Source organism: Festucalex cinctus, chromosome 16 (genome assembly GCF_051991245.1).
Source record: "Festucalex cinctus isolate MCC-2025b chromosome 16, RoL_Fcin_1.0, whole genome shotgun sequence".
Lineage (NCBI taxonomy): Eukaryota > Metazoa > Chordata > Actinopteri > Syngnathiformes > Syngnathidae > Festucalex > Festucalex cinctus.
Genome location: NC_135426.1, coordinates 11,219,732 through 11,231,798, shown reverse-complemented (window position 1 = coordinate 11,231,798; position 12,067 = coordinate 11,219,732). Strand labels below are relative to the sequence as shown.

General features: G+C 39.6%; 2 protein-coding genes across 2 annotated transcripts; one reads left to right on the top strand and one right to left on the bottom strand.

Moving 5' to 3' along the window:
• Positions 1–563: 563 nt before the first annotated feature.
• Positions 564–9,378, top strand: slc26a5 (solute carrier family 26 member 5). The gene is made up of 18 exons (XM_077499438.1): positions 564–907; positions 1,361–1,596; positions 2,032–2,171; positions 2,338–2,448; positions 3,822–4,000; positions 4,088–4,252; positions 4,325–4,560; positions 4,823–4,970; positions 6,026–6,139; positions 6,218–6,295; positions 6,531–6,626; positions 6,930–7,036; positions 7,109–7,178; positions 7,264–7,356; positions 7,516–7,614; positions 7,901–8,107; positions 8,251–8,305; positions 8,544–9,378. Exons 2-18 carry the CDS (start codon positions 1,424–1,426, stop codon positions 8,669–8,671), a joined length of 2,199 nt encoding a protein of 732 aa, XP_077355564.1. The 5' UTR covers positions 564–907; positions 1,361–1,423; the 3' UTR covers positions 8,672–9,378.
• On the bottom strand, positions 9,015–11,995 carry psmc2 (proteasome 26S subunit, ATPase 2). The gene is made up of 12 exons (XM_077499443.1): positions 11,812–11,995; positions 11,380–11,417; positions 11,202–11,283; positions 11,007–11,106; positions 10,764–10,895; positions 10,608–10,680; positions 10,437–10,532; positions 10,063–10,227; positions 9,882–9,969; positions 9,541–9,743; positions 9,353–9,449; positions 9,015–9,261 (listed from the first exon to the last, which is right to left on the bottom strand). Exons 1-12 carry the CDS (start codon positions 11,879–11,881, stop codon positions 9,104–9,106), a joined length of 1,302 nt encoding a protein of 433 aa, XP_077355569.1. The 5' UTR covers positions 11,882–11,995; the 3' UTR covers positions 9,015–9,103.
• Positions 11,996–12,067: the final 72 nt, after the last annotated feature.

Here is a 12,067-nt window from a genome sequence, read left to right as displayed (position 1 = left end):
CCTGCTGCAGTGCATGTATTTACATCCTTGCTGGATTCATGTTTTGATAGAGAATAGCTACATACAATAACGTGAAATAAAAATAAATGATAAATGAAGTGGGTAAACATACGGAAAGAAGGGAGCCATATTAGATGAATTCCATACCAATTCAGCTCCCTTCACTTGCATTATATTATATTATATTATATTATATTATATTATATTATATTATATTATATTATATTATATTATATTATATTATATTGTAACGTTCTTTTTGGTCAGCGCACTCTAAGGGTTGAATCCAAGTTATACACTATGGTAAACCTAATGTAGGTGTGGTTGTCATAATATTTTATGGTTCTCATAATACCCTAACCCTAACCCTAACCCTCATCACTAGTGACAATTCAAATCAAAGAGGCTCTAGAAAGTACAATTTTAAAATTGATCATACAATTATTATTATTATTATTATTATTATTATTATTATTATTATTATTATTATTATTATTATTATCATCAGATTTAATGTCGTCATCCGGTCGCAAAGCAACAACAAAAACGTCAGAGTGAAGACATTGTACGTGAATTATATTTTACAGATCGAGTTTTGTTTGAGTACGTTGTAGTATAAACTAATTATTTCAGCTATGAAAACAGTGTTTACACACAAGTCTCATTTTTGCGAATCCGATTGACACAAATTGCAAAAAAGGGAAGACCACGAGAGGGACGCGGTACGCTAGTGACGTACCCCGGAAGTCAATAAATGTCAACCGCGTTGTTCAGTCGGTCGTCCTCCCGGATTCGCTGCTTGTCCTCTAATCACGGTACCGTTGTTAAACTTTAACTCAGAAGGTCATTCTTTTAAAGTTCACGTTTAGCCCGCAGCATCCTAACGCGAGCCGGAGGAGGAAAAGAGGTAAGAGCCCTAGCTGCCTTTTCACACCCTTGTGTTAGCTTACATGACCAAATTAAAAATAAAAACGAAGTCTTCCGATCCAGTGACTGAGGTTGTTTAATTAATTGAGTTGGTCATTTAAAATAAAATGTTTAAACAATAGTTGTAGTGAGACTAATGCCGTTATTTATATGTTAGCTAGCTAACGAAATGGTAGAATTAACTGTAAACAAGGGTCTGGAAAAGTTTTTGTGGACATTAACGTCCATAAAATACAAATTATTGTGGTGATTGTTCTAATAATTTATTACATTTTTCTTTTTTAAAAATAACAATTCAGTGCCGGACACGCACATGGCATCTTGTTGACGTTATCTACAACCAGCCTTCCTTATCAGCAGCAGAAACGGGCACAGGGACAAGACAAATAAACAAAGCAAATTGAGATGATTTCATTTGTTTCCTTCCAATCAGGGTGAAAGTGTTGCCTGCATGGATAAGTCAAAGGAATGAACACGGACAAGAACTAGAATTCTGATGGAACCAGAAGAAGAATCACCGGGAGCGGCAGTACAAGTGGATGATGCCGACAGGTTGCTGGTGTACAAAATTGAGCGTCCCATCTACAACGAGGCCCACCTCAGGTCACAGCTTCTCCACCGCCAAGAGAAAACCACCACCCTCCGACAGAAGCTTGCACTGTACTTCCAGTAAGTCGAGAGAAGAAAAACAATATTAGAGTAATATATTTTGGTCTCATACCTTAAGTTAGGGTTAGACTGAAATGAATGCAAGTGAGGCATGAACTATTTTTTTTCAACTTCAATTAGAATTGTTAATAAACGCCAACTTTCACTATGACCAATTAACAAAATTCTACCAAACAAGAGTAGCGTAAACATAAGTCAGTAAGCAACTTTTTGACATTGTTCTTGGTATGAGTTGATTTTATCCATGGTAGCTTATGGTGTCTTTTAACTGTGATGCAAAATGAAACTACTAAGTGACACATCATGAAGTTAAGACACATCAAGGAAGTACCTTGATGTTAAAGCAAGGGGACTTCAATAGATAAGCAATACGGTAATTTTAAAAATTGTATTCTGAAATCAGTTCCAAATCAATCCTCTTCTGTCTCTGCCTAGATGTTCGTCAGAGCGGGCAAAGGCAGCAGTTCTCAGCTTCTTGCCTATTCTCACATGGCTGCCAAAGTACCCGGTCAGGGAATACCTGTTTCAAGATGTGGTCTCAGGTCTTAGCACTGGAGTTGTGCAACTCCCTCAAGGTGAGTCATGAGAATGATCTGGAATCACACAGAATGATGTGTTGGGGACCTGTTGCCAACTCCTGGGGTGCGTCTTTGTTTTTTGTATCTCTCGAGCTGTGAGGATGCTTTTGTTGATGAATTCAATATTTTATTTACTTAGCTCTCTCTCTCTTTTGTCCCGCAGGGCTTGCCTACGCTATGCTGGCTGCTGTGCCTCCAGTTTATGGTCTGTACTCATCGTTCTATCCTGTACTGCTCTACACGTTCTTTGGCACATCCAGACACATATCCATAGGTGAGAACAAACAGATCTCCTGTTGGGAGGATGAAACTTACAATACAGAGGCGATGAATGGCTGACATTGGGACACGGATCTCTGTCCTAACATCAGCCATCTGACATCTTGCTATGAAAAGGCAATAAAGTATAGCAACCAGTAAGCATAACTTAGTAAGACAAGTAGAAGATGATGGGGCTATTCTATAGTATTAATTCTGGTCCCATATCAAATAACAAAAAGCGGCGGGAAAAAATAAAGTGTGGCTGTTTCTTTTTGTTTGTATGTGTACAGGCTACTTTCTGGAAAAATTAACTGAACACAACTAATAAATACACGTTTTGTTTTTGGGTTTTTTCTCAGTCATTCAGGGCGATTACGGTTTTAATCTAATAAACCCAACAACCATTTATTTAAAATTAATTACTGTGTAAAATGTTCAGACGACAATAGTGTAAACTGATTCTAAGTCAATTTTAACAAATTTAACATTTATAGTTTATGTTTAAATGCCGCAATGCAGTAGTTGGTAGCTATTGTAAACATGTTTCGTAAACCACCCATCCAGCATTCTGCCACTTGTGCAAAATTACAACTCACATAAACATTTGAAGTTAATGGAACAAAAGAACAACAGCTTTTAATAATCCAGAAAACAAAACTCAATTTCATGATTCAGCAAATTTTCAACGATTTGATTTTTAAAATGACGATGTAACGAATTAATTCGATTTATTGCCCAGTCCTACTTTATTTTAACTTCCACAGTCTTTTTAGGTCCCACCAAAAACTGCGTCCTGGCAATGTTGAGAACTTGAGATTTTCTAACCTTTTGATACTTGGCCAGCGAGAAATGTCACCCACCCTCATTCCTGTCACTTAATAAAACTGAGATAATAAACCAAACATGTTAAAGTTTTAAACAAAGAACTCAACTCAACTTTATTTATAAAGCTTAAGAACAGGCATTGTTGTATACAAAGTGCTGTACATAAACTAACCGTAAATATCGGTTGTGCAGTAAAGAATAAGGAAACAAAACAAGAACAAGACCATTTAGAGACTTAAAAACAAATAGAAGAATCTTAAAGTGGACTCTTAAATTTCATGGGCAGCCAGTGAAGAGAGGCCAGAATAGGGGTTATGTGTTCCCTCTTACGGGCACCAGTAAGGAGACGAGCAACAGAAGCTTAATAAAAACGGCATGCTTTTAACTTGAAGGGCAAGAGGCGCTTTTAGTTGTAAATGTGTAAAGCGCAATCTTTAAATGTGTCAGAGATGATGATGAATGAATAAATTTGACTTGACTATCGAACATGTACTCAAAAACTGACTCTTAATCCTCATGACATTTGAAGAATGTCACGCCGCTCATCTGTGTGATTTGCAGGCACCTTTGCCGTCATAAGCCTGATGATCGGAAGTGTTGCAGTCAGGGAGGTTCCAGACTCTTACGTGCCACCATCCAGCAATGGGTCCAACGCATCCGCCAACTTCAGCGTGGCGGATCGTGACGCCATGAGGGTCCAGGTGGCTGTGGTGCTCACAACCCTGGTGGGAATCATTCAGGTCAGTGTTTCCTCCAGTATTGCTCTCTTTCCACAAATCAAATCAAATCATATCAAATGATTTGCTTGCCTTTTTCTCCCCTTTTAGATCATTTTAGGTCTTCTCCGGTTTGGCTTTGTGGCCATTTACCTGACGGAGCCGCTGGTGCGAGGCTTCACGACGGCAGCCGCCGTGCACGTGGTGGTCTCGCAGTTAAAATATCTTCTCGGAGTGAAAACAAAGCGCTTCAGCGGACCCCTCTCGGTTGTATTTGTAAGTTTACAAGAAGATACATTTCGACTGCGTAGTTGCCAATTATTAGCTGTCGTCCTGTGTCTTTTGCAGAGCATCATGGCCGTACTCAGGCACATTACAAGTACGAACATCACCACTCTCATCCTGGGCCTTACGTGTCTCGTCTTTCTGTTTGTGATCAAACACCTCAATGAGCGCTTCAAAAAAAAACTGCCCATCCCGATTCCCGGTGAGATTATTGTCGTCATTGTGTCAACTGGCGTCTCGTACGGCATGACATTGGCCGCCGACTATAAAGTCGATGTCGTTGGGGAGATACCGACTGGGTAAGTTAATGCGTCGTGAATGTTGAAGGCTATCTACTTAGTGCGGAGTTATCTTCCTCATAGATTAGATGTCTTTCGAAAGACAAGTTTTATCTGAGCTGACCTGATTGTTGACCTTTGACATTAAATGTGTAAATGTACTACGCAGGTTTTCCTACCAGGGTGTGATTTTACAATCATGGTCTAATGTGAAAGTGGAATCAAAACAGAGAACATCCTGGAGCTGGAAAATATCGTCACGCATCCTCTCGTGTGTTCTCAGGCTCCTCCCACCCGTGGTTCCAGACTTCTCTCTATTACCCACTTTGGTGACCGACTCCTTCGCTATTGCCATTGTCGGCTTCTCCATGGGAATCTCGCTGGCCAAAATATTTGCGCTCAAGCACAACTACAGCGTGGACAGTAATCAGGTGCGCCGTACCGACTGACTATAAATACGAGATTCCAGTGCAGTAAGGTTCCTCTTTAAAAAGTTTGGAGAGTCTTTGTTGATAAGACGAAGTTGTGTCAACAAAGTCATTCAGAGGGTTGCGTCTGTAAACTAACTGGACTTGTCCGACTGGTCTGCGCATTAAATGTTGGTCATCTAGATTATTAAGAGTCCCTGACCTTCTCTTAAACATCATAAAGCAGAATTTTATCCTCAGCGGACTGAATGAGGTTATAATAATAATAATAATAATAATAATAATAATAATAATAATAATAAATAAATAATAATTTAATTTTTTAATTTCGTTTTGACTTTAGTTTCTTCAATTCAGCTAGTTTTAAGTGACAAGTTAGTTGGGTTTTATTTTATTAGTTTGTTATTATTATTATTATTATTATTATTAATTTCGTTTTGACTTTGTTTCTTCAATTCAGTTAGTTTTAAGTGATAAGTTGAATTTTATTTTATTAGTTTTAGTTGTTGTTGTTGTTGTTATTATTATTAGTATTATTAGTAGTATTTTTTTAAATGGAGTGTTTGTTGAGTACATGTAAACAAAAATTCTCAATCATCTACTTCCTTCCTCTGTATTGATGTACTGCAATACTGAAATAAATATGTTTAAAATAATAAAATGAATCCTTATATGATCTTGACAGTGATGAAAACAAAGGACATAGTAGTAATAGTAATTATAGTTGAGTTTTTGTTTTTTAAAAATCATTTCTATTTCTTTTTTTTATTCAATTTTAGTTTTTATTTTGTTACTTTTCATTTCCTATAATAACCCGGTTCAATTTAATTTTTATATACATTTACTCTACCACTAACTATAATAGCAAATTCAAGCACTTCAGGTTTATAAACATCTGGGTTATTATTATTTATTATTATTATTATTATTATTATTTTTATTTATTGTAGTCCTTGACAAATTTCCAACGATTTTTCTCACTGCAGTCTGCGATGGTTTTCATTTGGAAAGACTTCTATGCTGTGTCACCAAATCGAAAACATATCATTTCTTTGCAGGAGCTGATAGCCCTTGGCCTGTGTAACTTCATCAGCTCTTTTTTCCAAACATTCACCATCACTTGCTCCATGTCAAGGAGCCTGGTGCAGGAGAGCACGGGGGGCAAAACGCAGGTCATTTGTCAACTTGTGAAACCCCAAATGCAAATTGCAATATCATGTTTGACCGTCATCGTTGTTTGTTTGCTTCAGATTGCGGGACTGCTTGGCTCCCTCCTGGTGCTACTAGTGATCGTCGCCATTGGTTTTGTATTTGAGCCGCTCCCACAGGTGAGCTGAGGCCACATAGGTGATGTCATGATACGTCCACTTGTAGCGTTGCAACATTGTTGAGAAACTACCAGGCACACGGTGTCTCCTGCAGGGGTTATTGGGAGTGCTTGAATGTTAGACACACCCAGTAAATTTCACTTTTCTATAAGATGCACCAAAAAACAAAACAAAGATATGATAATGAATCACTGCTGTATAACCTGCAGTGTCTTGTCTCTGTTCTGTTTCCCAGACTGCATTGGCGGCCATCATCATGGTCAACCTGCTTGGGATGTTCAAACAGTTCCGAGACATCCCAACTCTTTGGAGAACCAGTAAGATTGAACTGGTCAGTCAAAGATAGATAGATAAATTGTGCTAAACAAAGGTGGTTTACGCAATTGTCCATTTAAGTGTGAATGCACCGGAAGCTTAGCTGCTATAGAAAATGGATGGATAGACGTCAAGTGCAAAAGTCCACTTTTTTCACAGCAGTCATGTTGACATAGTGAAAGAGTCAACAGTAGGACGTGATTTTGATTTGTTTGTTTTCTGACAAGCTTTTCAGCAAGAGCTTAATTTGGTAGATGTAGCAGCGTTCTTGCAAATCCATCTTGAGCATACTGAAAAACAGAATGTTTTCTTTTCTCAGGCCATCTGGCTGGTGACCTTTGTGGCGTCTGTGCTGCTGGGCTTGGATTATGGCCTTCTTTCCGCCATTGCATTTGCTTTACTGACAGTCATCTACAGAACACAAAGGTTTATATTTGGTCTAACAGCATATCATGATGTCCCGTTTTCAAATTTTGCAATCTTTATTTTGTCTTCCAGCCCCAAAAATGCTGTCCTTGGGCATGTTTCCGGCACGGGACTATACTACGACGTCGACGAATACAAAGAGGTTAGTGGAAAGGAGCGAGCGCGTTGGCCACGTTGCCCTTAACACCCACAATGGTCACCAGCTGCGATTTTTGTCTTGTTCCAAGGCGGTGGAATGTGAGGGGATTAAGATTTTCCACTCCAACTCGTCAATCTACTTTGCCAACAGTGACCTTTATGTGAGCGCTCTCAAAGAGAAGGTAATCCGTGTTACCTTGGGACCATAACATGGGCGTGGGAACGCAGTGGTTGCTTGCTTCATTACAGAACAAAACTTTCAGCTTTGATGAATTGTACAAGCCGGAGATGTAAACCTGTTCTTGTTTGGAAACTTATTTCTTTGGCTTTTTGTTTGACAGACAGGTGTAAACCCAGAACACATTCAAGTGGCCAGAAAAGCTGTGAAAAAACAAATGGCTAACAACAGTCTGATGTGTTCTCCAAAGAGGAAAGCTGAGGTCTGCTCAAATATGAATTGTGCTCTCTATTTCCTTGTGCAATAGCAACTTTGTTATGTATGTACAGGATTGTGTAAACGCTGACAGGACTAAAAAACTTGTTTTCATGGGTAAAGAGGGAAGGAAGTTTTACAACAATAATAAAAAGAAGAAATATAATGTACTAGTACCACATTTTCCACAAAAAAATACTAATACTGTATAATATAGAATTCATTTATTTTAGCCAGTTCGTGCAAGTATGCAAGTGGGAAAATATGCCTCCAGCTTATGTTTTTCTTTTTAGGATAAGGACAGAGGTGTGCAGCAAGAGGTTATGTCTTATAACAAAGCGTCCAGAGATCAGACAAACGGACGTCTAAGAGAAGGTCATAAAGAGACGGATTCCGAGGAGGTTGCCTTCCTTCAGTCTCTTTGTTCCGCCCACTCCATCATCCTGGACTGGACACACACTGGCTTTATTGACTCAGTGGGAGCCAAAGCCATCAAACAGGTTTCTGTTAATTTAGTCTGTTGAGTCAACATCAGGAAGAAATTATATTTGAAGGCTCATTCCAAGTTCATTTTATCCAACTCATCGATGATGATGAAATGATGTATGCTTGTTAGTCCATGAGCCACTGTCTCTCTCTGCAGGTCATTAAGGAGTATGCAGCAGTAAATGTTCAAGTTGTCATAGCTGGATGCAATAGTAAGTAATCATGACAGATATTTATAGTACAGTGCAGCAGATGAACTAAAAACTACGCTATCGTACTTTAATTTTTATTAAAAATTGGTGGTACATAAGTATTCAGTATTTTCTCATTGGGGAAAAAATGGCATTAAATGAGATTTCAGTCAGTGTTACCGAAGGATTAGTGGACGTGTTTGTTAGGTCCCCATTTGACGAATTTATGATCTAGCTCATTTCTGCTTGTTTCAACTAGGAAGTCTGCTGTCTGAGCTGGACCAGCTGCAGTTCTTCAATGGAATCATAAGCCCTGAGATGGTGTTCCCCACCATTCATGATGCTGTGTTGCACTGCCAACAATCCCAACCCGATGTCACGTGCTGATACGACTGAGAATGTATTTTTTTTTCTTCTTCTTCTTTGCAGTCTTGTGAAACACTCAAGGGCTTGATAACATGCCCAGGATTTGAACAAATCCATCCTTATTGTTCCTGCAGTATTGCATAATGCTGGATATGTGTGTGCTGTGTCATGTGTTAAACAGCTGCAAACGTTAAGTTTGCATTTTGCAGTATCCGTTATACATGAAATAAGGAGATTTGTTGCTTCCTGTATGCACTAGTCAGTAACTATTTTCCAAGGTATTTCAGTGTTTTCATATTTTGATATACATTATGTAATGGGAGATGCTTACTGTGGAAATACTTTTAAAAAAAAATCCTGGGACTCGTGGAATAAACTTATTTTTAATATGTGACAACAGAAAGACATCATTTCTTAACTTGAAAGGCCAAAGTGGAACGCACGAAGACGCGCTTAATTGTAGGTCATGTATCTGGGGGTGGCGCTGAACTTGGCGTAGGACTTGATGACCTTGTTAACGGCCTCCAGGAAGTCCTTCTCGGTGGCAATCTTCCTGCGAGCTCTGATTGCGAACATGCCGGCTTCTGTGCACACGCTGCGAATCTCAGCACCTGGCGACAAGATCCAAATAGCCAGTGTCAAAGAGGCAAACTTGGAACAATCGCAGTTTTGCAAATTGTTTCAACTACACCACAGTTTTACCTGTGCTGTTGGGACAGAGGCGAGCGAGCAGCTCAAAGCGAATGTCTCTCTCCACACTCATGGAGCGAGCATGAATCTTGAAGATATGTGTGCGACCCTGAAGCACAAAAAAAAAAAAAGAGAGAAAATAAATAGACTTTTAAAGCCCTGACTCACCTTGATAGTGCATTCATGCTGGTTCTGCCCACCTCGAGATCAGGTAAGCTGAACTCAATCTTCCTATCCAAGCGGCCCGGTCTCATCAGGGCTGGATCCAGCGTGTCGGGCCTGTTCGTGGCCATCAGCACTTTGATGTTGCCACGCGGGTCAAAACCGTCCAGCTGGTTGATGAGTTCCAGCATGGTCCTCTGCACTTCATTGTCTCCGCCGGCACCGTCGTCAAAACGTGCGCCTAGTTGGTTCAGACAAATATTGAGATTGTTGGACTGCTTTTTTTTTTTTTTTTTTTCTGAGAAAGGAGCTTAAAATATTCCTTAGGGCACAATTTATGCAAATGAAAGACTATCATAACTTGAAAAGGACACCATACCTCCAATGGCATCTATTTCGTCAAAAAAGATAAGACAGGCCTTCTTGGTTCTAGCCATCTCGAAGAGTTCTCTCACCATCCGGGCTCCCTAAATTAATAATTTGTTGACAGTTTGAATTAAAAAAAAAAAAAAAAAAAAACAACTATATACAGTGCATGATTGCTATTCTAGTGCTCTCACCTCCCCCACATATTTCTGCACCAGTTCCGAGCCGATGACTCTGATGAAGCAGGCGTCTGTCCGGTTGGCCACGGCACGAGCACACAAGGTCTTTCCGGTACCGGGTGGCCCGAAGAGCAGCACGCCTTTTGGAGGCTCAATGCCCAAGTTGACAAACCGCTCGGGCTGGTGATAGAAAATACGCAGTATCATTATTTCACTTAAATATCGGGATGAGTGAGTACTGATAACCGGTATTGGGCTGTTGTTGACTTTATTTTAATGTGTGGCATTTCACATTTTTAGCCGTAGTGATCTTGAACATCATTTGGATGTGATTCGGCTTGCGTGGTTAACTTCGCAGCTTTCAAAGTTGGACTGGGTGAACAACTCACATGCAACAGAGGGGTTTCAACCACTTCCCTCAGCTTTTCAATCTGCTCCTTACAGCCACCAACATCGCTGTAGGTAACGTCGGGTTTCTCCTCCACCTACAGGGAGACAAATTTGTTTGTGAAGAAAGCACAAAGTCGCTTGTATGTCGAGGTTGGTTCGTGTGCTTGTACCTGCATCATGGTGACAGTCGGATCAATTTTAGGAGGCAGAGGGATGTGGATCTGATACTTGTTTCTGTCAACACTGAGACAATAAACATGAAGTCAGTTTTTGAAGTCTTAATTGAACTGTAAGGTAATGTGAATTTGTATTATTTTTTTCCTCACCCAACTCTCATGCCCTCTTCGATGTCAGTTGGGGCCACCTGATCGCTCAGGTCCACCACAAACTTGGCAAACTGCTTGACATTGATGATGTATTTGGGGTCCTCGGAGTCTGCGTTGATGATCTTTGTGCATCTGGGCCAGATGATTTATTTTTATTTTTTTATTCAATTCACACACATTGAAGCATTCAAACTGATATTGTACTCTGCTCAAGCACACAGATGCTGAAACATCAATGTTTACCTTGCAACTTGTAGCGGTTGTTCACTTTGAAGGGTCTGTTTGTCAGCCGCCAGATCCCAGAGAGCTGGTGGCGCCAGCCCTGTGTCGGACTCTTTAATGCCTGTCACAGCCACAAAACACTATTCCTTATGGTACACACTGTCTACATTAAGGCTTATGGTGTCTATTTTAGGGCCAGGAATGTGTTGAATTCACCTGTGAGCTCGTTGATTTTTTTTAGCAGCTGTTGGATGTCATCTTCCACTTGTTTTATCTGTCTGGAGTAAGTGCTTTGACCCTGGTGATGCACGACAGTTTTCGGATGTGGATTAAAACACACAATATATATCTATTTAATGACTACTACTTCCACCATTCATGGGAGGACACTCACATAAGTCTTCAGCAGAGCGATGTCTCCTTCATCCAAAGCTGTATGCAAGATGAACACAAGGTCAATGAATTTAATATAAATTTACTTTTTACTACTTTCCACACAAATGTCATTCAATATCATTTCACAACATTCCAAATCTTTCAATATCATTCCACATTTCACACCAAAATATTGTACTTTTTTAATTCATCATTCAATATTATTTCATATCCTTCAACATTCCATTTCAGTCAAAATCATGCCACACAATTCCATATTCCATTTTTTTCCATTTAGTACTGCAGGAGTTACACGCAATTTTTCCAGAAACTTTCATTTTGTTTTCATCACATCAGTACAAATCTCGCTGCTACAGACCTAAGCTAACCTTAGCTAGGTAGCTAATGTCTCAAATGAATTTCACAAAGACCGTTGCTTATTAAAATATACCTCTGATTGGTGAGTCATCCTTGTCCTCCTCCTTTGTTTTCCTCTGGTCATCTCCTAAATAGTCCGGCATATTTAATTTGGATTTTTATGTATTTATTTACCTCACGGAGCTGCTGTTGTTAGCTAAATTGTACGATTACACAGCAGCTTTGCGTTTCCGTCCCCAAACCGGAAGTAACTGTCGGAGTAATATTTTCGCTGCACGCTTAAACTCTTTGTTGTTGTTGTTGTTGTTGTTGTTGTTGTTTTCTATTTT

What these genes read in the sequence shown, in the direction of transcription:
- slc26a5 (XM_077499438.1), top strand. Translation starts at nt 1,424, where the DNA reads ATGGAACCAGAAGAAGAATCACCGGGAGCGGCAGTACAAGTGGATGAT. An exon ending in TATTTGAGCCGCTCCCACAG is followed by an intron (nt 6,296 to 6,530) that starts GTGAGCTGAGGC and finishes TCTGTTTCCCAG; the next exon opens with ACTGCATTGGCGGCCATCAT. An exon ending in TGTCATAGCTGGATGCAATA is followed by an intron (nt 8,306 to 8,543) that starts GTAAGTAATCAT and finishes TGTTTCAACTAG; the next exon opens with GAAGTCTGCTGTCTGAGCTG.
- psmc2 (XM_077499443.1), bottom strand. Translation starts at nt 11,881, where the DNA reads ATGCCGGACTATTTAGGAGATGACCAGAGGAAAACAAAGGAGGAGGAC. An exon ending in GGATGACTCACCAATCAGAG is followed by an intron (nt 11,418 to 11,811) that starts GTATATTTTAAT and finishes TCTTGCATACAG; the next exon opens with CTTTGGATGAAGGAGACATC. An exon ending in CGAAATAGATGCCATTGGAG is followed by an intron (nt 9,744 to 9,881) that starts GTATGGTGTCCT and finishes TGAACCAACTAG; the next exon opens with GCGCACGTTTTGACGACGGT.